Source organism: Manis javanica, chromosome 16 (assembly GCF_040802235.1).
Source record: "Manis javanica isolate MJ-LG chromosome 16, MJ_LKY, whole genome shotgun sequence".
NCBI classification, from domain to species: domain Eukaryota; kingdom Metazoa; phylum Chordata; class Mammalia; order Pholidota; family Manidae; genus Manis; species Manis javanica.
Genome location: NC_133171.1, coordinates 52,951,850 through 52,979,781, shown reverse-complemented (window position 1 = coordinate 52,979,781; position 27,932 = coordinate 52,951,850). Strand labels below are relative to the sequence as shown.

General features: G+C 42.7%; 1 protein-coding gene across 2 annotated transcripts in view; it reads left to right on the top strand.

Annotated features, from left to right (window-relative positions):
- The window catches only part of RNF8 (ring finger protein 8), a 47,466-nt gene extending 21,120 nt beyond the window's left edge, over positions 1–26,346 (top strand). The window contains exons 3-8 of one of the 2 annotated variants that reach the window (XM_037004484.2): positions 241–981; positions 3,248–3,316; positions 5,537–5,626; positions 7,451–7,558; positions 9,517–9,721; positions 26,019–26,346. In XM_037004484.2, the coding sequence (XP_036860379.1) occupies positions 241–981; positions 3,248–3,316; positions 5,537–5,626; positions 7,451–7,558; positions 9,517–9,721; positions 26,019–26,035 (1,230 nt within the window). In that variant the 3' untranslated portion in view covers positions 26,036–26,346. The other variant, XM_073224106.1, reaches the window with a different exon arrangement.
- The last annotated feature ends 1,586 nt before the right edge of the window (positions 26,347–27,932 follow it).

Here is a 27,932-nt window from a genome sequence, read left to right as displayed (position 1 = left end):
AGGTGATTCCTGCCTGTTGTGCTGGCAGTTCTCTGTGGAGGTGTGAATGTGAAATAGAGGTAAAAAGCCAAAGTGCTGTTGAAGAATGCTGTTTCTGTGGATGGTGGTTTATGAACCTTTTTTGTTTGTTCTCAAGTTTTTCTTTTGAAAAGGTAGAAGATTCAACAGCAGCAGGAGAGAAATTCTATTAAGAGGAGGAAAATCATGAAGCTTATTTTTTCTTTCTTTCCCTTTCCCCAGAGTCTCAATGGTGTTTGGCTGAACAGAGAACGTCTAGAACCTTTAAAGTTCTATCCTATCCATAAGGGAGATCACATCCAGCTTGGGGTACCTCTGGACAATAAGGAGAATGCAGAGTATGAATATGAAGTTACTGAAGAAGACTGGGAGAGGATGTATCCTTGTCTTGCCCCAGAGAGTGCCCAGTTCATGAAAAAAAATAAAGGCTTGAGAACTAAAAGGAAATTTGGTTTGGATGAACTAGAGGGTCCTGGAGCTGAAGGCCCCTCAGATTTGAAATCCAAAATCAGTAAAGTATCTTGTGGATCTGGTCAACCAGTGAAGTTACATGTCAAAGGTGAAGAGACTGATCAACCCTTTGAATATTTGGATCCTAAGCTGACTTCTTTTGAGCCAAGTGAGAAGACCACAGGGGCTCATGTTTACCCTGGCTCTGCAAAAGTTGTAGAGCTTTGTTATAAGAAACGGAAAGCCTCAAACCCTTCAGCATCTCAGAGCAGCTCAGAGCTGTTTAAGGTGACCACGTCAAGGATTCTGAAACTGAAAACACAAATGCAAGAAAAACAGGTAGCTGTCCTGAATGTGAAAAAGCAAGTCCAAAAAGGGAATGCAAAGAAAATGGTGAAAATGGAGCAGGAACTGCAGGTTTTACAGTCCCAGCTGTGTGCAGAGCAGGCCCATCAGCAGGCCAGAGTGGAGGAGCTGGAGAAGACTTTCCAGGAAGAGGAGCAGCATCTCCAGGTACCACCCAGGGTGGAAGGACAAGAGTGCTCCTCAGGGGTGGCAGGCCCTCTGTGAGTCTCTGACTAGAGCTCTCTGTCCTTGGACAGGGACCAAGTGCTGAGTGCTAGGGTCAGGAGATGGAATGGGAACAGAAAACTTTAAGAGAAGAGGATTGAGGAAAGGGTTAAGGCTTCAGCATGATGATCAGATCAGAAGTCAGAGTTGGGGTACCATGATGGGTAAGGTGGCTTTCAAGGCCAGCCAGGATGTAACTGGTCTCAGGATATAAAGCATAGGCATCTCAGAACCTGAGATAAATTCATAGTGACGCTGGATAAAGGGCAGGATGCCACAAAACCACAGTATATACTCCAGTTAAACCAGTAGTTATCTCATGAGTTATCTTTTCTTTGGTCAAAGCCAAATCAGTTAGCCCCAAGGCAAGAGTGGGTTAGCTGGTTACTCTGCTGTTGTTCCTGGCAACCTCTTAGCTACTGTACCTAACCTTGGAAGTGGGAGGCTGAAAGACAGAATATGTACTTGTTTCTATCCTGAGCAGCCAGCAGGGAAGGGGACAGGTACACCATGACTCAGTTGTTTGGCTGAATGATAGTCACTTTCCACAGTCCATTTAGTAGAAAGGTAGAATAATGGCTGTATTAGCTGTGTCAAGGTAAGATCAAGTATGTCCTCAATCCCGAGTCATTTTGCTTAGTTGACAAGCTGTTGCACAGAGCTTCTAGGCTGGAGCTGATCCTCGTCCCTGCTCAAAATGTCAGATCCCATCTGGCAAGAACCATGTTTTACTTATACCTACTTCCCAGGTAATACTGAATGTCAAGAATTCCCCGTTGTTGACTTAGAACTAACAAGGGCCAATCAGGATTGAAGTGAATAGGCTTTTATCTTTTGTTTACTTTGCTCAGGGCAAAGAACAACCAGAAGTGTTGGCTTATTTCTGAATAATTTATAAATTTCATTCCATTTTCTGCTACCCCCTTGAATTGGTAGTATTAGCAAAGGCTGTGGATTAAATAGATCTTTTTAAGGATGTATGCTGCTTGTTTATGTGTACCGTTTTGCCTCCCTTATCCGGCCTGGACTGGTTCTTGAAATTAATGGAGGTTTATCTCTACATATTTAGTGTATGCCACCTTCACCAGAGCAGAACTCTCTTTGAAGGCTGATGCGTTCAGGAACAAGAGTGACTGTTAATTAATATTTGTGGCTTCTCTGGGCATGCTTCAAGGAGTAGCTGTAAAATTTTTCCATACCAAAATGATAAAGCCATAACACACTGACTTAAGAGAGTTTCTGTGTGTATGAGAGAGTCATATATAAATTCCTCATGGTGAAATGTATCTAGTCCTTTGCTTATTAGCTTCACTTCCCTCTGCCATCAAGCCCTAGGAATTTATCCTATCCTACCCCTACTTGTGTAGAAGTTCATTTAACCCTTGGCTACTTCATACTTTATTTGCCAGGGGGAGGGGCATCCATGTTACCTGGAACTGTATTTGGAGTTTGAATGGTAATATAGATGCTTAATAAAGGATTTTTGCCATTAAGGAATATACCCTGTTGAACAGATAAGATGTATTACATACATAAAATAATCAAAAGAGTTTTAAGTCAGTATATTTAAATTAGAACAATTTCCAGTTTGCATATTTAATGGGTCAGTAATTCTTACTAAGGAGGGAAGCGCTCAGAGGTTCTTACAGAAGGTGTTGGATGTAAAGTAACAATGAGGTGGAAGGCATCCACATCGGAAGGGGCTGATGGAAAAAATTCAACATAAGTTGAGGCAAGGAGGGAGGTGGAGCCGTTTCACGGGCTAGAAATGGTAGAGACGCAGAGTGATGGGGTGGCCAGAGTTCAGGGAAGAAACATGGTGGAGCTAGTGAGTAACAAACAGCCTGGGGATTATGTCAGAGTTTAGGTGTTTGGCAGGTTAAAGCTCTCAGTTTACGTCCTTTTGGGAGTCACAGCATTAGCCAGTGAAAGAGACCTGGAATATTAGCCCAGTTTCTCCAGAACAACCTGAGTGGTAGCTTGAAGGCGATGGCCCTGAGGTGTACAGTAGTTGAGCAGTTAACTCTGTTCAAATCCTTTACTGCCAACAGCTTGAAGTATAATGGGAGATTTTCCACCTGCCCCCAGCCCCTTGCCCCTGCTGTTTCCGGATGCTCACACTAGCTGGTCTGCTCTGCTTGTTGCTGGATTTTGCTCCTTTTTTTCCTCTCCCTGAGGGAAACCTTCCATTTTGTGTTTGACTTTGCAGGATTTCACTTACCAGAAAGAGCAAGGAGAAGAGGACCTGAAGCAACAGCTGGCCCAAGCTCTGCAGGAGGTAACTTCTCTCTTGCCACTGTACTAAGATTCGAGTGGGCTGTGGAGTCGGGGACAGCCAGAGTACTTGTGGCCACTGGCTGCCTCGGCTGCTCAGCTCACACCTCTGCAGCATCTCCAGTCTGGAGACGAAACAGCTGCTCACACCATCAGGTCGGAGATTTGGAGCCTCACAGACATGCCAGATGTCAGCACGAAAACTTACATCTTTATCTGAGCAGAAGTTGCTCTAGTGAAGATGAAACGGAGCCTCTAGCAATTGGGAGGCTCTCTGGGGAAGTGGCTGCATTTCCAGAAAGTTGAGGGAAGCAGAGGGGAATTTTGAGCTATGACTTTGCCACCAGAGCCTGCAAGGATCTCCATTACCTCACCATTCCTGAGCTGAAGCCATCCAGAAGCCATTCAAGAATGTTCAGTTAAACTTTTTAGGTCAGGTCGAGACTATGCCGTTTAACATTCAGCAAAACGTATAGATTTAGTGAAAGGACAAGGCTCACAGGAATAAAATTCTGAAAGATTGCTTGCAATTTATTTCCTCTAACTTGACTCCTTCTCTCATCTGATTACTTTTTAGAAGCTCTTTGGCATCTTTAAAACATGCTTTGCCTTCTGTCCTTTATGTACTGTGATTAGTAGTTGGATGCAGGTTTTGTCAGGTTAGTGTGGTAGTTGAAGTCTCCTTGAGAAAAGTGAACAATTGCATTGGAATTTGTTCAGAATTCTTACATTCTTTTTTATTGATATCTACCACCAGCCTTCTTACAGTGCTAACAGTCACATATTATTATAAGTTTGGGAGGGGCCTGATTTCCTTGGGGGTGCAATGCAGCCTTGGAAAGAATTAGGTGAAAATTCAGTCTTTTTGGAATTTTATTTTCTAATTTTGTTTATTTTCTAGGTTGGGAGGGTAGGCATGTTCCCCATAATTAAATTAAGACTCAGATACTGTTTTGAAATTGACTGGGAATGAGTAAGGTTCCGCTACTTGAAAGTCCCTCAGGGATCATTGAATACCTTACACCCAAAACTCCTTACCCTCTCCTGTCAGAGGAAAGACAGGAAAACACTGTTACTTAGTATGAGGTGCTTGGCCAGTCTCCATTCATAGCCAGAATGGCATACTTTTAGGTAATAGTTCTATAACATGCCTGGGGGACATACCACTTGCTCAACTGAAATAGTAGTAGTTTTTTGGTCTACCCTGTTGGTCCCTCTGAAGTGGTTCCTTTTCACTTACCAGGCCATTATAAAAACCTATGTTTACATAGAGCTTCAAAAACTTAGTTCTGAATGCTTTCTTACCCATTATTTAAATTTCTTATCAACATTGATGTAGGGGAGACACCTGTTTTCCTATTTTATAGATGAGAAAGTTAAGGCACAGCCATCTAATTAGTGGTCAAGATGAATACCCAGGCCTGCTGACATAACTGCTTTTTTCGGGAGACCACACATTTTAAAATTTGTTTCTTGAGTGATACCTTTTCAGAAACTACTTATCTTTACTCCACCTTCTTTAAAACAAGATTTGAGATGAGATTTAAAGTATAAGCTACACTTAAGCATGAAGATGCTCAGAAATTATGTTTCATGGATGTGGAACATCTTGACAGTCCATGTCAGCAGTCAGTCACAGTGAATGAGCTCGTAGCTCTTGGGCATGCCAACTTCCAGAAGATGCAGGCATGGTTCAGGCAGCATTGCTTTATGAACATGTAGTTTGTTATTTCTAGAATAAATAGGTTAAGGCCTTTTTTCTTTAAAAGAAATGATTATCTAGGTTCCCTGAGTCTATTTTTCCCTGATTATTTCTTAAAAGCTTCTCCCAGTACTTGGTAGCGTCAGAGTTACTAGTTCTTGAGAACTGGTTTAGAATCACTTGGGTGACTTTTTTTTTTTGTACAGTCCTGGGTCCCACCCAAACCTACAGAATCAGACTCTCTGGAAAGTTATTTAAGTTCTTCAGTTGATTTGGATGGCCTCTGAGGATGGGTTATTTCGAGAGAGATTAATGAACTTGATGGCTTCCCTATCAGCCCCCTTACCTGAACAAAAGCGGTAGGTAAATGGGAAGTCTTGAAAGAACAAAGGCATTATTTTGAAATTGCTGATCCATTGATCCCTTTAATGAAAGCCACTGACAGAGGGAGCAGGCATGTGTGTGGCTAAAGGAGGATGCAATGTAGCTCATTTTGAGTATGTATCTGCTATGTCTCTGCAGCATCGGGCTCTAATGGAAGAGCTAAATCGCAGCAAGAAAGACTTTGAAGCAATCGTTCAAGCCAAGAACAAAGAATTGGAGCAGACTAAGGTACTAGAAGGAAGATGAAGGTTTAGAATTTGGCTAGTACATGCAACTCAGCCTTTTCAACAGTGCAGGGTAGCTATGATGAATGGAGAGATGATAGCTGTTCCCTGCCTTGGGAAATAATCTGTAAAACCAGACTTATAGAAGTTTCTGCCTCTAAGACGAGTTCTTTGTCCTTCCTTCATTCCGAAATGAAAGGCTGGGAATAAGGCACCACAATCCTGCAGTATAGTCCTTTGGCTATGGTAGGTACTCATTCAGAGCATCTCAATGACACAGGCTAAGGAGTGGTGTAATCAAAAAATAATTCATCCAGACGCATTTGTATAATTTTTTTCCACATTATATCAGTGAAACTCGTAAATTAGGGGTTATAAATTCAAATGCTCTCCAGGATCAGACTGGCAATAGAAGTGAGTGGAGTGGCCTGGGTGTAAGAACACCACTGGAAGCTGAGGGAAAGGCACACCAGAAAGGGACCACCCCCGCCCTGTCCCCGTCCCCACACATCCTACAGAGGTAGCTCTTCTGTGCTGCAGCCCATTGTTGCCATCCAGAAATGCAAGTCCAGTGTTGTCAGGTCTTCTGAGTTTTCCACAGACGATGTAAATTCATATGAAGTATCCCAATTTTCAAATACTAGCAATAAGTTCAGTTTTGTCGGTGTGTTTTTTTTTTCATATCATTGGGGGTGCCAAATTAAAAAATCTGCAGGCGGGATCCAATCCACAGGCCACCAGTTTGCAACTTCTGATCTGAAATTAATGCTGGAGTCTGACTGTATCTCTCTCCTCATACAGACTTGCAGCAGAACACAAAAAGGAGGAAACCCTTTTCAGTTGTTTTGATATCCATGTCCTCTGTTTAAATCACATAGTGCTTACTTCCCAGACCTCCAAGAAATCACCACATCTTTTTAAACCCAGCAATTCCCAGATTTTCAGGGAACTTGACTCTAGTTAGAAATGAGTCCAGACCTTCTTCACTGTCCTAGGAAGTCTGTCAGTCTTTGCTTTGATTAAAAGATGAAAAAGGAATCAGCCACTCAAAAATACCCTAAATGGCTTCCATTCACCCATCACTCAGGGTCCTTGATTGTTTCAGGGGTGACATGCTAACTTAAATGTCTGTTTCAAGAGAGCATGCCTAGGGTCTTCCCTAAGTGTGTACACACACGGTCTGACCTCCTGGGGAAAGCACAGGGAAATTACACTGCAGGCCTCTGCAGGGGTGGAAAATGGCAAGCGTCATAATGCTTGGAGCTTGAAGGTACTTGAAGAGGCCATCTCTCCAGCCTCCTTCCTCCAGGGAATAGAAGTATGAGCCTTTTTTTATAGAAGAGATGGCTGAATAACACAAGGGGCCTTATAAACCAATTTAAGTTTCCTGCCTCTGTGGACTGCTCCTCCTGTCTTCTTTCTTATCCAGTGAGTTCTTGGTTGTTTGGGATTATTTTATATCACCTCTAAACTGCAGTTATTTATAGGTACTTAATACCTCGTTCTGGTTGGGTGGTTGGTGGGGTTAGCATGCCATCTTCAGCTTTTCTCATATAGTTAATTAGGGGGGAGGAGACAGAAACTACAATGCAAATACTAAAAAAGTGGAGCGAGGAAGGAAAGGAAGACAGTGCCCTGTATTATAAAGCAATTCTGAGAAATGATAATCCTTGGGGAAAGTGTTTTATTCTTGTGTTGCTGCACCAGGATGAATATTTAATTTGGTTTCCTTTTGAATCCTATTCCAGATAGCTAACACTGCTCCCTACCCTGTTTTGCATTCATGTTGATCCTCCCAAATAATAGGTGGGGTTGTGTGTCTTTGCAGGAAGAGAAGGAGAAGGTGCAAGCCGAGAAGGAAGAAGTTCTTAGCCACATGAACGATGTGCTAGAGAATGAACTCCAGTGTATTATTTGCTCAGAATACTTCATTGAGGTAATTATGAGTCGTGGCCTTCTTGCTCTCCCAACCCTGAGTGGAGCCTGAGCTACACAGGGCTGCTTCTGCTTTAGGGAAACATTCTGAAGAGATTTTTCTTCTAGGAACTTAGTGTATCCTTTTGATTTCAAAGCAACCTCTAGAGATGGCCATGTCCCATTTGTTTTTGTAGTCATCTTTACCATCACCATCCTTTTTCTTATTTCATTTGTGCTTGAGTATTTATTTGGTTTAATCACTATTTTCAGCTGCAGTAAATCCTTTCTCTCTGTGGTTAGGGAGAAAACAGGACCACATGGTATTAGACTTTTGAAGTATCAGAATAAAGCTGCTTAATAAAGCTACCCTTTCTTCACTCTGGGCACAATGCACAGTGTGAGCATGTAGTGAAGCCTCCAAGCAAGGTGGTATATGCTTCTGATGTGTGGTCACTTTGGGGATTCAGCGGCCAAGGGGAACATATGAAAATGAAACATCTCTCTCCTAGGTTACCGATTTTTATCCTGTCATATTTTCGCACAGACTCTCTTATTTTTCACAGATTCTACACTGTTTGTGACTAATTCATCTTATACCACAAGTGTTAAACTCAAGCCATTAAATGACAGTGCTTTTTGGACTTCTTTAAAAAGGAAAATGCATATACACACTGCTTCCTTTTCTCTGGTGGTCTTTAGGGGAGTTGAGTCTGGTAGCCTCTTGAAAAATCTCTCCTGGACAGGCTTCTGTTTCTTTTATCCTGGATCCAATTTGACTTCAGATCATACTTTCCCCCATGGTTTCTAGTGTTTTGATCCCTTCCTCAGAGAAACCCAGTGTTGTTTTGACAGGGCTATAGAGTCTGCTAGAGGAAGATGAGAAGGGGGGTTGGAGTGGGTGATGAATCAGTCAGCCCAGAACATCTCTACAGACATGTAAGGAACCAACAATTTGACCTGTGTTTTGTTTCCAGCTCACTGCCTGACTTTTCTGCTGGTCACCTCTTAAAGTCACTGTTGGAAAGAGGTTTAATTCTTATCAGGCAGATTTTTAGTCCTGTTAATAAGAATTTATCTCAGATAGTGAACTGAATATGTCCTAGTTGGCTTTCTGGGTGCAACTGGCATTTGAAAAATATGTAACTTATGTGTTATTTTCTGTTGCTATCCTAAAAAGCAGGAATGAAGGCTTTTGAGTTTCAGAAAAACTTGTGTCTTAGGAGATGTACCTAAACAAGAACAATGAAGAGAATTTATATTCTTGGGAGTAAAAGCGCCCTGGCAGAAATCTGACCATTGGAATTACTCATAGGCACAATACAAATACAGGCTTCCTTCTGCTTTCTCTCTTCTCATAGGCCTCTTTACTTAAGCGTTTGGTCAATGTCAATGAACCCATTACATTTTCTTCCAATTTTTAGTTCCTTTTTCCCCAACCTTTTTAGTAGTCTTTTGCATTTGTTTTACTTTTTTAATTTTCTTTTGAGTAGAGGTGATGCCTCCCACCATTCTATGTACTGAGTATTCAGTATGTGTCCCTCTTTGTATATTAAAATTGAGGTTCTGATACACCATTTGCAGGTCATACATTTGTTTTTCATAAGAAAATTAGTTATGTATTTGTTTCAAACATTCACACACTTACTAGTCCTACTTGTGTTTAGTCACAGTGTTTTCAAGGTAGCTGATAGTGTTGGCAGTGGGGTCTGAGTTGGTGGAAGAAAACAACAATCAGCCCACTTGGGGCCTGAGTTTATGAACTGAATTTTGAGAAAAAAATAAATTGTCTGACTTGAAGCTTAAAATATCTTATCCCCAAGAATGATTCTAATACCCTCTGTAAGCTTTTTAGGTGGCATTATGGTTAAATTTCCATTTGGCCTTGGAAGTTAACTCCTTTCCTAGCTTTGAGATCACAGCTACCTTACGAAAGTAAGTGTGACAGTTCTGATGTGTGTGTGTACATTCCCACTATAGGCTGTCACCTTGAACTGTGCCCATAGTTTCTGCTCCTACTGTATCAAGGAGTGGATGAAGCGGAAGACAGAATGTCCCATTTGTCGGAAGAACATCAAGTCCAAAACCCACTCCCTGGTTCTGGACAATTGCATTAATAAGATGGTAGATCATCTGAGTTCAGAAGTGAAAGAACGACGAATTGTCCTTATGAAGGAACGAAAAGGTGAGTGGATATGAACAAGAAGGTAAGTTCCCTCAACAAAGGACTTAAAAACCTTGGGAGACTTTTTTGGTTGGGGAAGTCAGATAAATGATTCTTGAACTAAAGAAGAGATGGAAGAAATGGGAAAATGTAAAGGGAGTTAAAGATGATGAATGTGTACAAAAGAGTTGAGGTAGAATTAACTTGGTAATTTGTCTAGTAGGAAAGAGGGAGTACCTTGTTTATAGGGGATAAAAGTGTGTGTACCTTGGTTATAGGGGATAAAAGAAGGTGTGATTAGGAAACATGGTCAGTCAGTTTGCTGTACTGATCACTAGGTAGTGCTGTTGTTCAGAATAATTTAGCTGCTGTCCAGGTATTGCAAAAACCTTAGGTTGGGTTTACAATCAATTATAAAATAGGATATGTACAGGTCAGAGCTTCACAAGTTGGAGAATGCCTGAAGAAAACATATATAGGTTCTATCTATAAGAGTCACAGCTTGAAAGAGAAATTTAATCCTACCATGTTATCTTTGGGGATCCTAATAAGGTCGGCTCTTGGACAACATAGTTGAAACTGCATGGGACCACTTAGACATGGGTGTTTCTCAATAAATGTATTGGGAAGTTTTTTGGAGATTTGTGACAATTTGAAAAAAACATTTTCTGTTCTCTAGCTTACTTTATTGTGAGAATACAGTATATAATACCTATAACATACAAAACATAATTGATTGTTTATGGTATCAGTAAGACTTCCAGTCAGCAGTGGGCTATTAGTATTTCAGTTTGGGGAAAGTCAAAAGTTATAGTGGGATTTTTGACTGAATGGCGGGGGTTGGCACCTTGACCTCTGCATTTCTCAACTGTACTTACCAACACATTTCCTGGTTGGAGAGAGTTTGGAGAAGGAGATTGGGGAAGGGGGTGGGTGAGTTTCCCTAACGAACCACACTTCCATAGTGGATACGTACGCATTTAACTAAGTGATCTCATTATACTTAGAGCCTGCTATATTGAGAGTTGCAGAGCCATTCTGCTTGAGACTTGAATGACCCTCTGTCAAAACATACGTCTTGGGGCAAAGCAAAGAGGAAGAGTTGGCTATTGGGCAGGGATGAGAGTGCATTGAAGCAGGGTGGGTCTGGTTGCTGTGTTCTGTCCTTTATTAATCCAGAACAGCACTACCTTCCCACACAGCAGAGCTAAAGTGTTGTGATGTCATCTGGCTGCACATAAAGGCAGATGAGAAAAAAAAGACCCAGAAGCTCACTGCCTTTACCAGTGCTTCCTACCACCTGGCCATTGGTAACCTGTACTCAGTGTGTGTCTTTGGATGTACTTTTCTCTAAGTCAAGGGAAGCCGAGGGCTTAAAAGCCACACTGCTAAGAATAGAGTATTCTGTCTACTGCCTCTCCTAGCCCTTCAACAGATGTCAACCACTTTGCGTAGGGCCAGGAATCTGATGCTGATACACAAGCAGCTGTGGTATGAAACTGGTCCTGGGTCAGCCAACCAGGGTGGAGGCAGCCAGCCTGTCACAGAGCCAGATGATACAGGGGCTGAGCAGAAGTGTGCTTGAGCTGTTATGCCCAAGGAAGACGTTCTGGCCTGTGGGAGGGTGGGGCAGCTCTCAGGTGGCTCTTTGGAACCAAAGTATTTTCACTCTCCTGCCACCTGTGTGCCAGTGGATTTTATGCCCAGTTATTGGCTCTCAAGTTTTTTAATCTTCTAGGAGCCACTTGATTCTGGCAGAATCCCATAGCTTTTCCTTTCCATCTCCTGTCACTCCATAAGCATTTATTTGTAGGAACACCACTACACACCAGGATAAACGGGGAGATAAGTCATTGCCTTAGCTCTCACAGCACTCAGTCTGTGGAAAAGATAGAAAGGCAAGTAGGTAGTGTGACAAGTCCCACAACAGGGTGTTAGGAAACTGCAGAGGAGAGGACACTCAGTTTGGCTTGAGCAGGTGGTGGTAGGATAGAAACCTTCACAGAAGAAGTGCCATTTGAACTGAGTCTTAAAGCTTCCCTAGGGGGGCAGAGGCATATGCATAGAAGCATTAGAAGCAGTGACCTGTTCCTAGCAGTGCCACACTCGTGGCCACACAAAACATAATGTCTGCATGGTGCCAGAGCAACATGAGGACAGCCAAGGCTTAGGAGGTGTCTGCCAAAGCATTGTGGCTGCTTTCTGTTTGCTTCTCTTTCAGAGGAGCCAGGGATCTGGGAACCCAGGCTTGATCAAGGTCAGCCTTTGAGCTGAAGTGTGCTGAGGCTGTAGGGGTGGAGATAACCATGTGCCTCACCTAGCCCACTGACCAGGTTTCTTTTCATGAGTCCAAGCATGGTGTATCACTTCATGCAGAAATGCAAAAGGGAAAAAGAGCCCCAGTTTCTAAGATCACCTTTGACTCTCACACAGAGTTAATTCTGCAGAGTAAATAATATCATAGCCCCCTTTTCTCTCCAAAGGCTAAAAAAGAATGCCTCTCTGCCTTTTTTGGTACCACTAATGGCCCCAACTGGCTCTCTTTGTTACGTTCACTAGCTGTGAGAAGTTCTGGCATCAGTCTCAGTTTCTGCAGTTATCACTGTAAGTGCAGCTTTGAGGTTTTCTCTAGAGAGAGAAGGTTCTGAGGCCCGATTTAGGGAAGCATGTGCCAGAGCCATCAGCAGCTTCACTGGTCTGCAGAGTGGGGTTTAGAGGAAATTCTCATTTCAAATACCAGCCTTCTTTGCCAAGTGAAAACTGGTTTAATCACCAGTGCATAGGAATTTTAAAAGGGCTCAAACTTAGAATCTGAGAACTAGGATTGGTAAGCCTACAATTGTCAAAGTTTTGATACCACGGCAGAGCTATTCTCTTCGAGGGGAGGGATTGCTCATATCTCGAGTTTAGAGAGGGCAGAGTGCCTGTCTGGCAGTGTGGGGCTCTGATTCCACCAAGAGCAGCCCCACTCCAGGCCTCCCTGGCTGGTTGTTGTCTTCAAGTTCCATAACCCCATGGGGTTATGGAATGCCACGTGACTGATTAGCCACTGGTCCGTTGTAATCTCTGTGAGGTCCAGATTATACACAGGAGAGCAGGAGGAGGAGGAGAATTTAGGATGCCAAATCTGTGTTGGAGAAAGGATGGTCTGGAGCCAGGGCAGATAATGAACATCTAGTAAGTGCTTGTTACATGAATAATTGTGGCTCTCTGGTATACTGACGTGAGATTTTCTAACAGGGAAGACATTTTTTACATCCCTGTAGAGGATCTTCCTCTGAAGCTAGTGAGGTCCTGGAGCAGAGTCTTCTGTCATCTGCTTCTCCTCCTGCATTTGTTCTGTTCTCATTAAATGTTGGTTGGTTGTCAAGTTTGTTAACATTCTCACGTTTAGCTTCCCCTAGCAGTTTCTTTGGGGTGTGCTCAGAAAGTATGTAGAAATAAAAGCTTGTTGATTTTAGAACAGTGATTTTCAATCTAAGGGCTTTTTCAAACTTCACTTGCAGCTCCCTTGATACTGTAATACTGAACTGCGGCTCCTAGTGGAAGTGTGCCATGGCCTTCAGGTGTGCTAAAGGGGGGAGAGAGGTTTTTGAACATACCTTGCCTCAGTCTGAGACAGACGCCCCTTCAGAGGTTGAGGGCCATTGGAAGATGGGTCCAGTTAGACCACATGGCCGGTGGTCCTTGTAGGCTAGGAGGCAGGTCATCCAGTTGGGAAGGAGAAACAGGCAGTTCCCGAAGGAAGTATCTGCCTGCCCACACGGAAGCCTTTCACTGATGCTGCCCATTGTTGCTTGCTGAACACAGAGCCTTGTAAAGAGATATGTGGCAGCAGTAAGTGTCTGGCAAGTCAACCTCATCCAGAGAGAATACTTAGTAGGAATTCTTTTAATCCACCCTGTCCTGCCTTTAAGGAAAACAGACGGTCATGTGCATGAAGTTAGCATGCCTGCTTGGCATAGGACGGTGTTTATCTCAGAGAAAATGGCTCTCAGCAAGGTTGGCATGGGATGGGGGTGTCCACATGCATGCACTCAAATAGCATGTAACACCAGGCTCTTTAAATTTCTTTAAAAAATTTATCCTTTACAAAATTGTCATGGGATAGAAAATTAGCAGAGTTGTTATTAGAAGCTTTTTTCTTGCTTCTCCATCACTACCACCATTTTTTGCCCTCTTTTTTTCCTTCCCTTCTCTTCTTTATTATTATTATTATTATTATTTTATTTTATTTTTGCTATCACTAATCTACAATTACATGAAGAACATTATGTTTACTAGGCTCTGCCCTTCACCAAGTCCCCCACACACACCCCATTACAGTCACTGTCCATCAGCAAAGTAAGATGCTGTAGAATCACTACTCCTCTGTGTTGCACAGCCCTCCACATGCCCCACCCTACATTATACATGCTAATCTAACGCCCCCTTTCTTCCCCCACCTTATCCCTCCCTTCCCACCCATTCTCCCTAGTCCCTTTCCCTTTGGTAACTGTTAGTTCATTCTTGGGTTCTGTGATTCTGCTGCTGGTTTTTTTTGTTTTTTTTTTTTGAGAGGGCGTCTCTCATATTTATTGATCAAATGGTTGTTAACAACAATAAAATTCTGTATAGGGGACTCAATGCTCAATGCACAATCATTAATCCACCCCAAGCCTAATTCTCGTCAGTCTCCAATCTTCTGAAGCATAACGAACAAGTTCTTACATGGTGAACAAATTCTTACATAGTGAATAAGTTCTTACATGGTGAACAGTACAAGGGCAGTCATCACAGAAACTTTTGGTTTTGATCACGCATTGTGAACTATAAACAATCAGGTCAAATATGAATATTTGTTTGATTTTTATACTTGATTTATATGTGAATCCCACATTTCTCCCTTATTATTATTATTATTGTTATTATTATTTTTAATAAAATGCTGAAGTGGTAGGTAGATGCAAGATAAAGGTAGAAAACATAGTTTAGTGTTGTAAGAGAGCAAATGTAGATGATCAGGTGTGTGCCTGAAGACTAAGTGTTAATCCAAGCTAGACAAGGGCCATAAAACATCCACGGATGCAGAAGATTTCTCTCAAAACAGGGGGGGTGAGGTTCTAAGCCTCACCACTGTTGATCCCCAATTTCTCACCTGATGGCCCCCCTGCGACTGTGCCTGTCTTGGGTTGTTCCTCCCTTGAGGAATCTTACCCGTCTCTGGCTAACCAGTCATCTTCCGGGGCCATACAGGGAAATGTAAAGTTGGTAAGTGAGAGAGAAGCCATATTGTTTGAGAAGGTTAGCTTTTTACTTCTTTGCAGATTTATGCCCTGACTTCTATGCCCAGCATTTGTCTTGAGGTATCTTTACCACTTGGAAGAATTATGATACTTGGTAAATTCGATATGAGGCACGAATTCTATATAAGGGTTATAATTAGGAAGGAAGAAGAAAAGCTATAGAAGTAGCAGACGGAAGAAAACATGGGAGGATTGATTATTTCTTTGACATATCTTCTTGTAGAGTAACTTAAGCATGTATAGGTTTTAAACTACTAATTAAATTGCACACACACATTAACATAATATGAATACAGTTACATAACCAAAGCAGACCTATAATTACCAGCCATCTCCAGTGAAACCAAGAAAACCTGTTAGGCACCCTAGGCATTTGTGAAAATTTATCTATGATATAATGGATATTGTCCAATTGAACTTGAACAGTCTGAGAGAAATCAGACAAGTTAAAATAACGCATTCCTGGGAACTATTCACATCCCATATGTTCTTTTAACAGTAGATAGCCTGTAGTTGTAAGATTTTGGAGCGCTACAACTTGCACTTCTCCTAATTCTTGGTTGAGTTCCGACACTATGGATCCAGTCAAATTTGTTGTTTTACTGTATGCACAGGCCAGCTTAGATATCTCCTTCTTCATTTCCATGGCAAGTCCAGGAACCGGTGGGATGAATGCAGCTACAACTGCAACAGCACCAGGATCTTTGTTGAGGTTTTTTGATAATCATCTTCTGGTATATATCTTCCAGAGAGTGCTGATGTTGGAAGTTCTTCTTCATATCATATCTTAGTTCATTTTCTGGGTAGCCCAATTAGGCTTTGATCCTCTGTATAAACACAAACAGACCCTTTGCCCACACTTTGATATGCCCTTTATACCATTGTGTAGAACTCATTGGAGGTCACCACACAGGAACTGCTTTTTTTGTTGTTGTTGTTGTTATCATTAATCTACACTTACATGAAGAATATTATGTTTACTAGGCTCTCCTCTATACCAGGTCCCCCCTATAAACCCCTTTACAGTCACTGTCCATCAGCATAGCAATATGTTTTAGAATCACTACTTGTCTTCTCTGTGTTATACAGCCCTCCCCTTTCTCCCCCCCCCCATTATGCATGCTAATCTTAATATCCCCCTTCTTCTTTCCCCCACCTTATCCCTCCCTACCCACCCATCCTCCCCAGTCCCTTTCCCTTTGGTAACTATTAGTCCATTCTTGAGTTCTGTGATTCTGCTGCTGTTTTGTTCCTTCAGTTTTTCTTTGTTCTTATACTCCATATATGAGTGAAATCATTTGGTACTTGTCTTTCTCCACCTGGCTTATTTCACTGAGCATAATACTCTCTAGTTCCATCCATGTCGTTGCAAATGGTAGGATTTGTTTTCTTCTTATGGCTGAATAATATTGCATGGTGTATATCTACCACATCTTCTTTATCCATTCATCTACTGATGGACACTTAGGTTGCTTCCATTTCTTGGCTATTGTAAATAGTGCTGCGATAAACATAGGGGTGCATATATCTTTTTCAAACTGAACTGCTGCATTCTTACAGTAAATTCCTAGAAGTTGAATTCCTGGATCAAATGGTATGTGTATTTTGAGCTTTTTGAGGAACCTCCATACTGCTTTCCACAATGGTTGAACTAATTTACATTCCCACCACCAGCATAGGAGGGTTCCCCTTTCTCCACAGCCTCGCCAACATTTGTTGTTGTTTGTCTTTTAGATGGTAGCCATCCTTACTGGTGTGAGGTGATATCTCATTGTGGTTTTAATTTGCATTTCTCTAATGACAAGCAATGTGGAGCATCTTTTCATGTGCTTGTTGGCCATCTGAATTTCTTCTTTGGAGAACTGTCTGTTCAGTTCCTCTGCCCATTTTTTTTTTTTTGAGAGGACATCTCTCATATTTATTGATCAGATGGTTGTTAACAATAATAAAATTATGTATAGGGGACTCAATGCACAATAATTAATCAACCCCAAGCCTAATTCTCAACAGTCTCCACAATCTTCTAAATCCTCTGTCCATTTTTTAATTGGATTATTTGCTTTTTGTTTGTTGAGGTGTGTGAGCTCTTTATATATTTTGGATGTCAACCTTTTATCAGGTCTGTCATTTACGAATATATTCTCCCATACTGTAGGATATCTTTTTGTTCTATTGATGGTGTCGTTTGCTGTACAGAAGCTTTTCAGCTTGATATAGTCCCACTTGTTCATTTTTGCTTTTGTTTCCCTTACCTGGGGAGACATGTTCAAGAAGAGGTCACTCATGTTTATGTCTAAGAGATTTTTGCCAATGTTTTTTTCTCAGAGTTTTATGGTTTCATGACTTATGTTCAAGTCTTTGATCCATTTCCAATTTACTTTTGTGTATGGGGTTAGACAGTGATCGAGTTTCATTCTCTTACATGTAGCTGTCCAGTTTGGCCAACACCAGATTTCCCCATTGTATGTCCATGGCTCCTTTATCATATATTAATTGACCATATATGTTTGGGTTAATGTTTGGAGTCTCTATTCTGTTCCATTGGTCTGTGGGTCTGTTCTTGTGCCAGTACCAAATTGTCTTGATTACTGTGGCTTTGTAGTACAGCTTGAAGTTGGGGAGTGAGATCCCTCCCACTTTATTCTTCCTTACCAGGATCGCTTTGGCTATTCGGGGTCTTTGGTGTTTCCATATGAATTTTTGAACTATTTATTCCAGTTCATTGAAGAATGCTGTTGGTAATTTGATAGGGATTGCATCAAATCTGTATATTGCTTTGGGCAGGATGACCATTTTGACAATATTAATTCTTCCTAGCCAGGAGCATGGGATGTGTTTCCATTTGTTAGTGTTCTCTTTAATTTCCCTTAAGAGTATCTTGTAGTTTTCAGGGTATAGGTCTTTCACTTCCTTGGTTAGGTTTATTCCTAGGTATTTTATTCTTTTTGATGCTATTGTGAACGGAGTTGTGTTCCTGATTTCTCTTTCTATTGGTTCATTGTTAGTGTATAGGAAAGCCACAGATTTCTGTGTGTTAATTTTGTATCTTGCAACTTTGCTGAATTCCAGTATTAGTTCTAGTAGTTTTGGAGTGGAGTCTTTAGGGTTTTTTATGTACAATATCATGTCATCTGCAAATAGTGACAGTTTAACTTCTTCTTTACCAATCTGGAGTCCTTGTATTTCTTTGTTTTGTCTAATTGCCGTGGCTAGGACCTCCAGTACTATGTTGAATAACAGTGGGGAGAGTGGGCATCCCTGTCTTGTTCCTGATCTCACAGGAAAAGCTTTCAGCTTCTCGCTGTTCAGTATGATGTTGGCTGTGGGTTTATCATATATGGCCTTTATTATGTTGAGGTACCTGCCCTGTATACCCATTTTGCTGAGAGTTTTTAATCATGAATGGATGTTGAATTTTGTCGAATGCTTTTTCAGCATCTATGGAGATGATCATGTGGTTTTTGTCCTTCTTTTTCTTTATGTGGTGGATGATGATGGATTTTCGGATGTTGTACCATCCTTGCATCCCTGGGATGGATCCCACTTGGTCATGGTGTGTGATCCTTTTGATGTATTTTTGAATTCGGTTTGCTAATATTTTGTTGAGTATTTTTGCATCTATGTTCATCAGGAATATTGGTCTGTAGTTTTCTTTTTTGGTGGGGTCTTTGCCTGGTTTTGGTATTAGGGTGATATTGGCTTCATAGAATGAGTTTGGGAGTATTCCCTCCTCTTCTATTTTTTGGAAAACTTTAAGGAGAATGGGAATTATGTCTTCTCTGTATGTCTGATAAAATTCCGAGGTAAATCCATCTGGCCCGGAGGTTTTGTTCTTGGGTAGTTTTTTAATTACCGATTCAATTGGTCTGCTTAGATTTTCTGTTTCTTTCTGGGTCAGTCTTGGAAGGTTGTATTTTTCTAGCAAGTTGTCCATTTCTCCTAGGTTTTTCAGCTTGTTAGCGTATAAGTTTTCATAGTATTCTCTAATAATTCTTTGTATTTCTGTGGGGTCTGTCGTGATTTTTCCTATCTCTTTTCTGATTCTGTTGATGTGTGTTGATTCTCTTTTTCTCTTAATAAGTCTGGCTAGAGGCTTATCTATTTTGTTTATTCTCTCGAAGAACCAGCTCTTGGTTTCATTGATTTTTTTCTATTATTTTATTCTTCTCAATTTTATTTATTTCTTCTCTGATCTTTGTTATGTCCCTCCGTCTGCTGACCTTAGGCCTCATTTGTTCTTCTTTTTCCAATTTCAATAATTGTGACATTAGACTATTCATTTGCGATTATTCTTCCTTCTTTAAATATGCCTGGATTGCTATATACTTTCCTTTTAAGACTGCTTTTGCTGCTGCCCACAGAAGTTGGGATTTTGTGTTGTTGTCATTTGTTTCCATATATTGCTGGATCTCCATTTTAATTTGGTTGTTGATCCATTGATTATTTAGGAGCATGTTGTTAAGCCTTCATGTGTGTGTGGGCCTTTTTGCTTTCTTTGTACAATTTAGTTCTAGTTTTATTCCTTTGTGGTCTGAAAAGTTGGTTGGTAGAATTTCAGTCTTTTGGAATTTACTGCGGCTCTTTTTGTGGCCTTGTATCTGGTCTATTTTGGAGAATGTTCCATGTGCACTTGAGAAGAATGTGTATCCTGTTGCTTTTGGGTGTAGAGTTCTGTAGATTGTCTGTTAGGTCCATCTGTTCTAGTGTGTTGTTCAGTGCCTCTGTGTCCTTACTTATTTTCTGTCTGGTGGATCTATCCTTTGGAGTGAGTGGTGTGTTGAAGTCTCCTAAAATGACTGCATTGCATTCTATTTCCTCCGTTAGTTCTGTTAGTATTTGTTTCACGTATGCTGGTGCTCCTGTGTTGGGTGCATATATATTTATAATGGTTATATCCTCTTGTTGGACTGACCCCTTTATCATTATGTAATGTCCTTCTTTATCTCTTGTTACTTTCTTGTTTTGAAGTCTGTTTTGTCTGATACTAGTACTGCAACACCTGCCTTTTTCTCCCTGTTGTTTGCATGGAATATCTTTTTCCATCCCTTGACTTTTAATCTGTGCATGTCTTTGGGTTTGAGGTGGGTCTCTTGTAAGCAGCATATAGATGGGTCTTGCTTTTTTATCCATTCTAGTACTCTGTGTCTTTTGATTGGTGCATTCAGTCCGTTTACATTTAGGGTGATTATTGAAAAATATGTACTTATTGCCATTGCAGGCTTTAAGTTTGTGGTTACCAAAGGTTCAAGGTTAGCTTCTTTACTATCTTATTGTCCAACTTAACTCGCTTATTGAGCTATTATTGTAAACACTGCTGATGATTCTTAATTTCTCTCCCTTCTTATTCCTTCTCCTCCATTCTTCATATGTTGGGTGTTTTGTTTTGTGCTCTTTTTAGGAGTGCTCCCATCTAGAGCAGTCCCTCTAAGGTACCCTGTTGAGGTGGTTTGTGGGAGGGAAATTCCCTTAACTTTTGATGTCTGGGAATTGTTTAATCCCTTCATATTTAAATGATAATCATGCTGGATACAGTATTCTTGGTTCAAGGCCCTTCTGTTTCATTGCATTAAATATATCATGCCATTCTCTTTTGGCCTGTAAGGTTTCTGTTGAGAAGTCTGATGATAGCCTGATGGGTTTTCCTTTGTAGGTGACCTTTTTTTTCTCTCTGGCTGCCTTTAATACTCTGTCCTTGCTTTGATCTTTGCCATTTTAATTATTATTTTTCTTGGTGTTGCCCTCCTTGGGTCTCTTGTCATGGGAGTTCTGTGTGCTTCCGTGGTCTGAGAGGCCATTTACTCCCCCAGTTTGGGGGAAGTTTTCAGCAATTATTTCTTCAAAGACATTTTCTATCCCTTTTTCTCTCCTTCTTCTGGTACTCCTGTAATGCAAATATTGTTCCATTTCAATTGGTCACACAGTTCTCTTAATATTCTTTCATTCCTGGAGATCCTTTTATTTATCTCTGCATCAGCTTCTCTGCATTCCGTTCTCTGATTTCTAGTCCATTAATGGTCTCTTGCATCTCGTCCATTCTGATTTGAAGTCCTTCCGGAGATTGTTTTATTTCTGTATTCTCCCTCCTTAGTTCTTGCATATTTCTCTGCAAGTCTGTGAGCATGGTTATGTCTTTTACTTTGAATTCTTTTTCAGGAAGATTGGTTAAATCTATCTCCCCAGATTCCTTCTCAGGGGAGGATGTGGAGGATGTCTGAGTTAGTCTGGTCTGGATCAGATTTTTCTGCCTTTTCATGTTGATAGGTGCAGTGGTATGCTGTTGGCTCATCTGTCAGCTGGGAGAACCAAGACCCTTTCCACTTGCTCTTGGCCTTTCTTTCCTGGGACAACAGCAACCCGTAGCAGCTTTTGTTGGGCAGTTGCATGTAGACTGGGTCTCTGTTTCTTGCCCAGCCACTATGGAGGAAGCTCCCTTGCTCTGGGCATGGCCAGCCTCAGGCTTCTGCTCTGCTATGGCGGGGCCGCGCCAGAGTGGCAACGGGTGGGGGGCTGTTTATCGCTGTGAGGCGCCTCTGAGCTATGCTGCCACCCAATGTGTTAGGGCTCCCAGAGTGCCCCAGGATTCCCAGCTGCTAGGCTAAGTGTCCAGGATGCTTCCGTCCATCTGTGGGGTCCCTGTCCCTTTAAGACTTTCTAAAAGCACTCACTTTTCTTTGTCCCAGGGGCACTGGCTGCAGGGACCGGCTCTCAGGTTTTACTGTCCCATTTCACTAGTTTCCTGCGCTCCTCACACTGTGTGTCTGCTCTCTGGTGCGGATGGCTGGGGCTGGGTGTTTAGCAGTCCTGGGCTCCCTCTCCCTCCCCGCTCCGACTCCTCTCCTCCTGCCGGGAGCTGGGGTGAGGGGCCTCAGGTTCTGCCGGGCCGCGGCTTGTATTTTACCCCCTTCATGAGGCGCTGGGTTCTCGCAGGTGTAGATGTAGTCTGGATGTTGTCCTGTATCTTCTGGTCTCTCTTTTAGGGATAGTTGTATTTTCAAAAATATATGTTTTTGGGAGGAGATTCCCACTGTCCTACTCACGCCACCGTCTTGGCTCTTCACTCCTTCCCTTCTCTTCTTTTGCCTCTTATTGTCCTTCCTTTCCTGTCCCTTGATCCCCCTCATTGGCATCTCAGAATGCACAGAGGAAGTGGCAAAGACAGTGTAGGGCCTGTACCCAGCGGTATTAGCAGAGACTTCTGCTGTGGGATTAATTGGAATATAAGGAGTAGCAGCCTAGGGGGCCCTAGATGCTTGAATTTCTTGTTGACTCTGGTCTTTGAGATTTCTGAAAGGTCTTTCCATATGCAGATCACAAGTCTGTTCCTGACTTTAGTGCCCTGTGATGGAGCATCTTCTCTCCTTCACCAAAAGCTACCACCTCACTGCAGGCACTTGGAAAAGCTTTTACAGCTTAGGAGAGTGGCCTTTCTAGATGTGCTTTATGATCCTTCATTGTGCCCCAGACACAGACTGCTGGGTCTGAGGGAGCCATGCTGCCAGAATGGAGGGAGCCAGGGCCGACTCTGCCCACCTGCCCACCTAGTCAGGAACCCGGGCGAGCCCGCCATGTCGCACTGAAGGGGAAGATGAGCTCTCCCACCGGGCTGGGGAAGAGGGCCTGGAGGAGGAAGGTGAGCACATATAAAGCTTCAGAAGAAGTGTGTGTGTGCAGCTCTGGCCATCTTGGGTCCAGCAGGAGTTCCTTCAGGTCCTTTGTTGCTGTTTGCCACAGCAGAAGTTTCTCCTGGTGTCTAAAAACAGTTATTTCAGTTCTCTAACAAATGGACCCTTCCTCCCCACTAACACAGAACATTATGGTTTGCTTTTCAGACATACTTTTAGGAACTTCTTATTGTCGAAGACCACTTGTGTAAATGTAATGTCATTAACCAAACAGCTTTTCCTTGAGAGTTTCTTCGTTCCTGTACTTAACTCTAGATGAACACAGTATTTTTAGAGCAGCTCAAATAAGCTGACATTCCTGATTTCCATGAACTAACCATGGACAGTGGCTAGGGTCACTGATTGTGCCTGTTCCTCGCTCCCTCACAGACTACCACAGCATGAGGTTTATCACCTTTGAGGCTTCTCTGTATCAGCTGGATATACAGCCTGCCCGATAGCTTGTTGCTTTGGTTCTTAAAAAATTTGATAGATTCTTAAAAATTTGATAGACTCTTAAAAAATATGCTCCTGGCCAGGGCTTCTGCTTGAATTGCTTTCTGCTTTCCTACCCTGGAGAGTTTGGACCTCTGTTACCCTTGTCCCAGGAAACTTGAACCAAACCAACCCCAAAAACACAGCTCTTCCTTGCCTCCTTTTTTCTGGGCCTACTAAGTGTCAGGAGCTGGAGATAAAAGTGAGCAGGGTATGTGCAGCGCTTGCCTTGGTGGAACTTTGGGTCTAGATGCAGGGCCTTGGCTATGAGAGCAAAGTGCTACAGTAAGAGAGAGTGCTTGTGAAGGTCAAGGGCAGGCGGGGAAGGGAAGGTGAGTATCACAGAGGGCCAGAAGCACAAAAGCAAGGGGATTTTGAGGCTGCAGTATGGCTGGATTGTGGAGTGCCTAAGAATGCTGAGCAGTGAGAATGGAAAGGTAGGCAGGACTGCATTGTGAAGGGTCTTGTAGACTGTGTGAAGGATTTTGCCTAGAGGCAGTGGGAAAGCTATCAGAAAATTTTAAGTGGAGATGTGACTATTCATGTTTATGTTCTGAACAGGATAATGTGGCTGCAGTGAAGAGAATAAATGGTGATGGCAGCAAGAATAGAGACAGCAACCCTGGTCAAGGGTGATGGTGGTTGTGCTCGAGAAGTGGCATTTGGGGTGGACAGGGTGGATGGGCTTGAGTGATAGGTAAGGGAATGGGATCTGCAGGTTTGCAGGACTGGTGTGCTGTGAGGAAGGAGAGGGAGCTCACAGTGGGTCTCTCCTAGGTTTTTGGTAGGGGCAGGCTGGGGGCTGAAGGTGTATTCACTGGAATAAGGAGCAGTTTGTCAGGGAGATAACTTTAGCTTTAGACTGAAAAGTAGATTGAAGGTACCTAAGGGCTTCAGTGGAGGTGTTCAGTGGGTATTTGAGTATATGGACCCGGAGCCCAGAAGACAGGCCTGAGCTAAAACATTAGATTTGGGATTCATGAGCCATGTGTGGTGGTGAATGAGTCACTTTGCACCCTCCCTGTGGGTGTAGGAGTCACAGGTCAAGTCCCTGCCCCTGAGAAACACCAACATTGAAGGGAGGGGTGGTGGAAGAGGATTATGCAGGGCAGACTGATGAGGAGTGGCCAAGGGGGGGGCGGGGAACAAAGCATGCCGCAGGCCACAGAACACTGGGATGGTGTGCTTTGAGCCTTCCTGACCACACCCTGTCTGAGGTGGCCCCCCTCATTACATCTTTTATTATTTCTTTCAGACACTTGCCAGATTGAAATTGTATTTGCAGTTGTGCATTTGCCCCTTGATTTATAAACTTGAGGGCAGGGCTTCTCTGTGTGGTGTTCTCAGGGCCTAGAAGAGTGTTTGGTAAGTCTTCAGTAAATGCATGTGACTGGTTGTGAAGTGAGGAGTTAACAGTGTGAAAGTTGCTGAGAAGTTAAATAAGGATGAAAAAATGTCGTTTGGTTGCAGCAGGTGTGCAAGACACTGATGACCTAATCTAGAATAAGTCTGAGGGTCTGGCGGGGTCAGAAGCCAGTTGGCAGTGCATTGGAAAATTGTGAGGTGGGGGAGTAGAGAAGAGTAAGAATAGAAAGTTCTTCAGGAAATTTGGCTCCGACTAATGTGGTGGAGAGCGGCACCAAGACAAGGCTGTAACTGGAGAAGGAAGGGGGATGAAAGGGAGTTTCTGGTTTGTTTTTTAAAGACATGAAAGATTTGAGCATATTCGGTTGCTGAGTCTGTAGAGAAAGAGGTACTGGAAAGCCAAGATAGTGGATAGGCCAGGATTCTTCAGAAGATGAGGGACGAGATGGGATGCAGAGCACAGATAGAGCAATTGGTCTTTAAAAGTAGGTTGGTATATCCCCCCTTTTTTAAAGAGAAGAGTATAATGTGGGAGTACAGGCAAGGAAATTTGCTTGAGGGGAGTAAGGAGAATTTCTTCCTTGTGACTTTCATCAGGTTATTAGGTGAGGCCATTAACTCTGAGAGGAAGGGAGCCTCACTTGGTTCTCACAGCTCCCGAAGGCTGAAGGCATGCCCATTTCCAAGGCTCACCACCTCCAAGGCTGCCCGCAAGTGGGAGAAAAGTAACTGGTGTAATCCTTTCAGTCCTCCTACCAGAGTGTTCCAGACCTTAGTCTCAGAAATGAGGCACGCCCCTTGGCGGCTTTATTGTGCTCTAGTTAGGCCCAGGTTCAAGGAAGCAGAAGCTATAGGAAGACCGACCTGGAGACCAGTAAGTAGCCCCTGGACAGAGGAAGAACTCCCACCTCTCCCTGCCTGTTGCTGTGTATGTAATTCCTTCCTTCAACAAGTATTTATTGAGGGCTAGCTTTGTGCCAGACACTGTTCAAAGAATAAAAGGAGAAATGAAAATCTAATAAGTTAGATGTGATTAGTGCTGTCTAAAAAAATAAAGCAAGAAAGAGCTCAGGGAGTAATAGGGAGAGCATTGGCAATTTTTGAGAGGGCAGGCAAGGCATCACTGAGAATGTAATATATGCATGAAGCTCCAAAGGCAGTGGGCATGCTGCCATCTGGGGAAGTGTCCCATATAGAACAGGAAGGGGAATGGGCTTGGGGTGTTGGAGGAAAAGCATGGGGGCCAGTGTGACTGGCGTGGAGGGAGCAATGGGGAGAGGAGTGGAAGGTGAGGTCAGGAGGTTGGGCAGGGGCAGATTGTGCAGAGCCTTCGAAGCCTTTGCAAGGACTTTTATTCTGGGAGAAAGGAGGAGCAGGCATCGAGCAGAGTTACGGGTGTTCTCAGTTCACTATGGCTACTATGTGGGGAAGAGCCTGAGGGTGGTGCAAGTAGGGAGGCCAGGGAAGGAAGTGCAGATGCCTCCCTTATTTCTTTTTTCTTTCTCTCCAAAGCAAAGAGACTGTTCTGAAGACCATGCTCCCAGGGATTTGAAAGACTGCCAGGCAATGGGAGCTTGGGATGGTCTGGAGAATTATCTGTGGATGGGTCCTGGGCCACTCTGAGACAGCGTGGGATAAAGCTGCGTGGGATAAAGCTGCGTGGGACAGAGACTGAATGAGGAAGTCCTGGGCACAGGCCTTCCATGTCAGCCTCCCACTACCGTGTTGTCTGGCAGCAGCACTGACTGCTTTAGGGGACTTAGGAGACGCTGGTTCCCTCCAGGTTGAATGGGTTATGTATTTCTGTTCTGTTTATTAAACTTATTATTGTTGCTTTGTTTTTGGTGCCTCGGAATCACCTCTGTTGACATTTGTTTTGGACAGGTGTGTTACTCCTGTGGCTGCCCCTGAAAACTAAGGCAGCCTGTTTAAGAGGATAGTATGCCTCTTCGTGAAAACAAGATGTCATTTCCTGGAAATAAAATGTAAAACCTATCGGTTGCTCAGCTGGACTTTGGTATATTTATCTTCCTTCCTTTCCAGCTCCCAGAAAGTCTCACAAGTAAACACTGGCAGCTTATAAATTGTAACCGAGAAAGTGACTGTATCAGATGATAGACTCAGTGAATGTCAGCCAAAGCAGCCAAACCCAGGATCGTGGCCTTAGTGGATGGGCTCTGTTTAGCCCCTGACCTTTGTGTTCTGTTTCCATTCCAGAGGTGGGTCACTAATTACCTGGTTGCAGAATGGGGTGAATTCCCTTCTTTCAGCTAGGGTTCAGAAGTGTTTCCAAATCTGTTTTACCCAATGTCAGTAAACATGGGCAATAATATTATGAAAAGGTATTTTTTTAAATTAAAAGTATCATTGATGTACAATCTTATGAAGGTTTCACATGAACAACATTGTGGTTTCAACGTTCACCCATATTATCAAGTCCTCACCAACCCACATTGCAATCACTGTCTGTCAGTGTAGTAAGATGCTATAGAGTCACTACTTGTCTTCTCTGTGCTGTACTGCCTTCCCCGTGACCTACCTATATTGTGAGTGTGAATTATACTGCCCCTTAAACCTCTTCTCCCTCCCTCCCCACCCCGACCAACCCCTCCCCTTTGGTAACTGCTAGTCCCTTCTTGGAGTCTGAGTCTCCTGCTGTTCTGTTCTTTCAGTTTTGCTTGGTTGTTACACTCCACAAATGAGTGAAGTCATCTGGTACTTGTCTTTCTCCTCCTGGCTTATTTCACTGAGCCTAATACCCTCTAGCTCCATCCATGTTGTTGCAAATGGTAGGTATTGTTTCCTTTTTATAGCTGAATAATACTACATTGTGTATATATACTACCTCTTATCTGTTCATTTATTGATGGACACTTAGGTTGCTTCCATATCTTGTTAATTGTAAATAGTGCTGTGATAAACATAGGGGTGCATAGGTCTTTTTTGAGTCAGTGATCTTGTTTTCTTTGGATAAATTCCTAGGAGTGGAATTCTTGGATCAAATGGTATTTCTGTTTGTGGTTTTTTGAGGAACCTCCATACTGCTTTCCACAATGGTTGAACTAATTTACATTCCCACCAGCAGTGTAGGAGGGTTCCCCTTTCTCTGCATCCTCACCAGCATTTGTTCCTTGTCATTTGGACGTTGGCCATCCTAACTGGTGTAAGGTGATATCTCATTGTGGTTTTAATTTGCATTTCCCTGATAAATAGTAATGTGGAACATCTTTTCATGTGCCTGTTGGCCATCTGAATTTCTTCTTTGGAGAGGTGTCTGTTCAGATCCTCTGCCCATTTTTTAATCCAGTTTTTTGGGTGTTGACGCATGTGAGTTCTTTATATATTTGGATGTTAACCTCTTATCAGATAAGTCTTTTATGAATATATTCTCCTATACCGTAGGATGCCTTTTTGTTCTGCTGATGG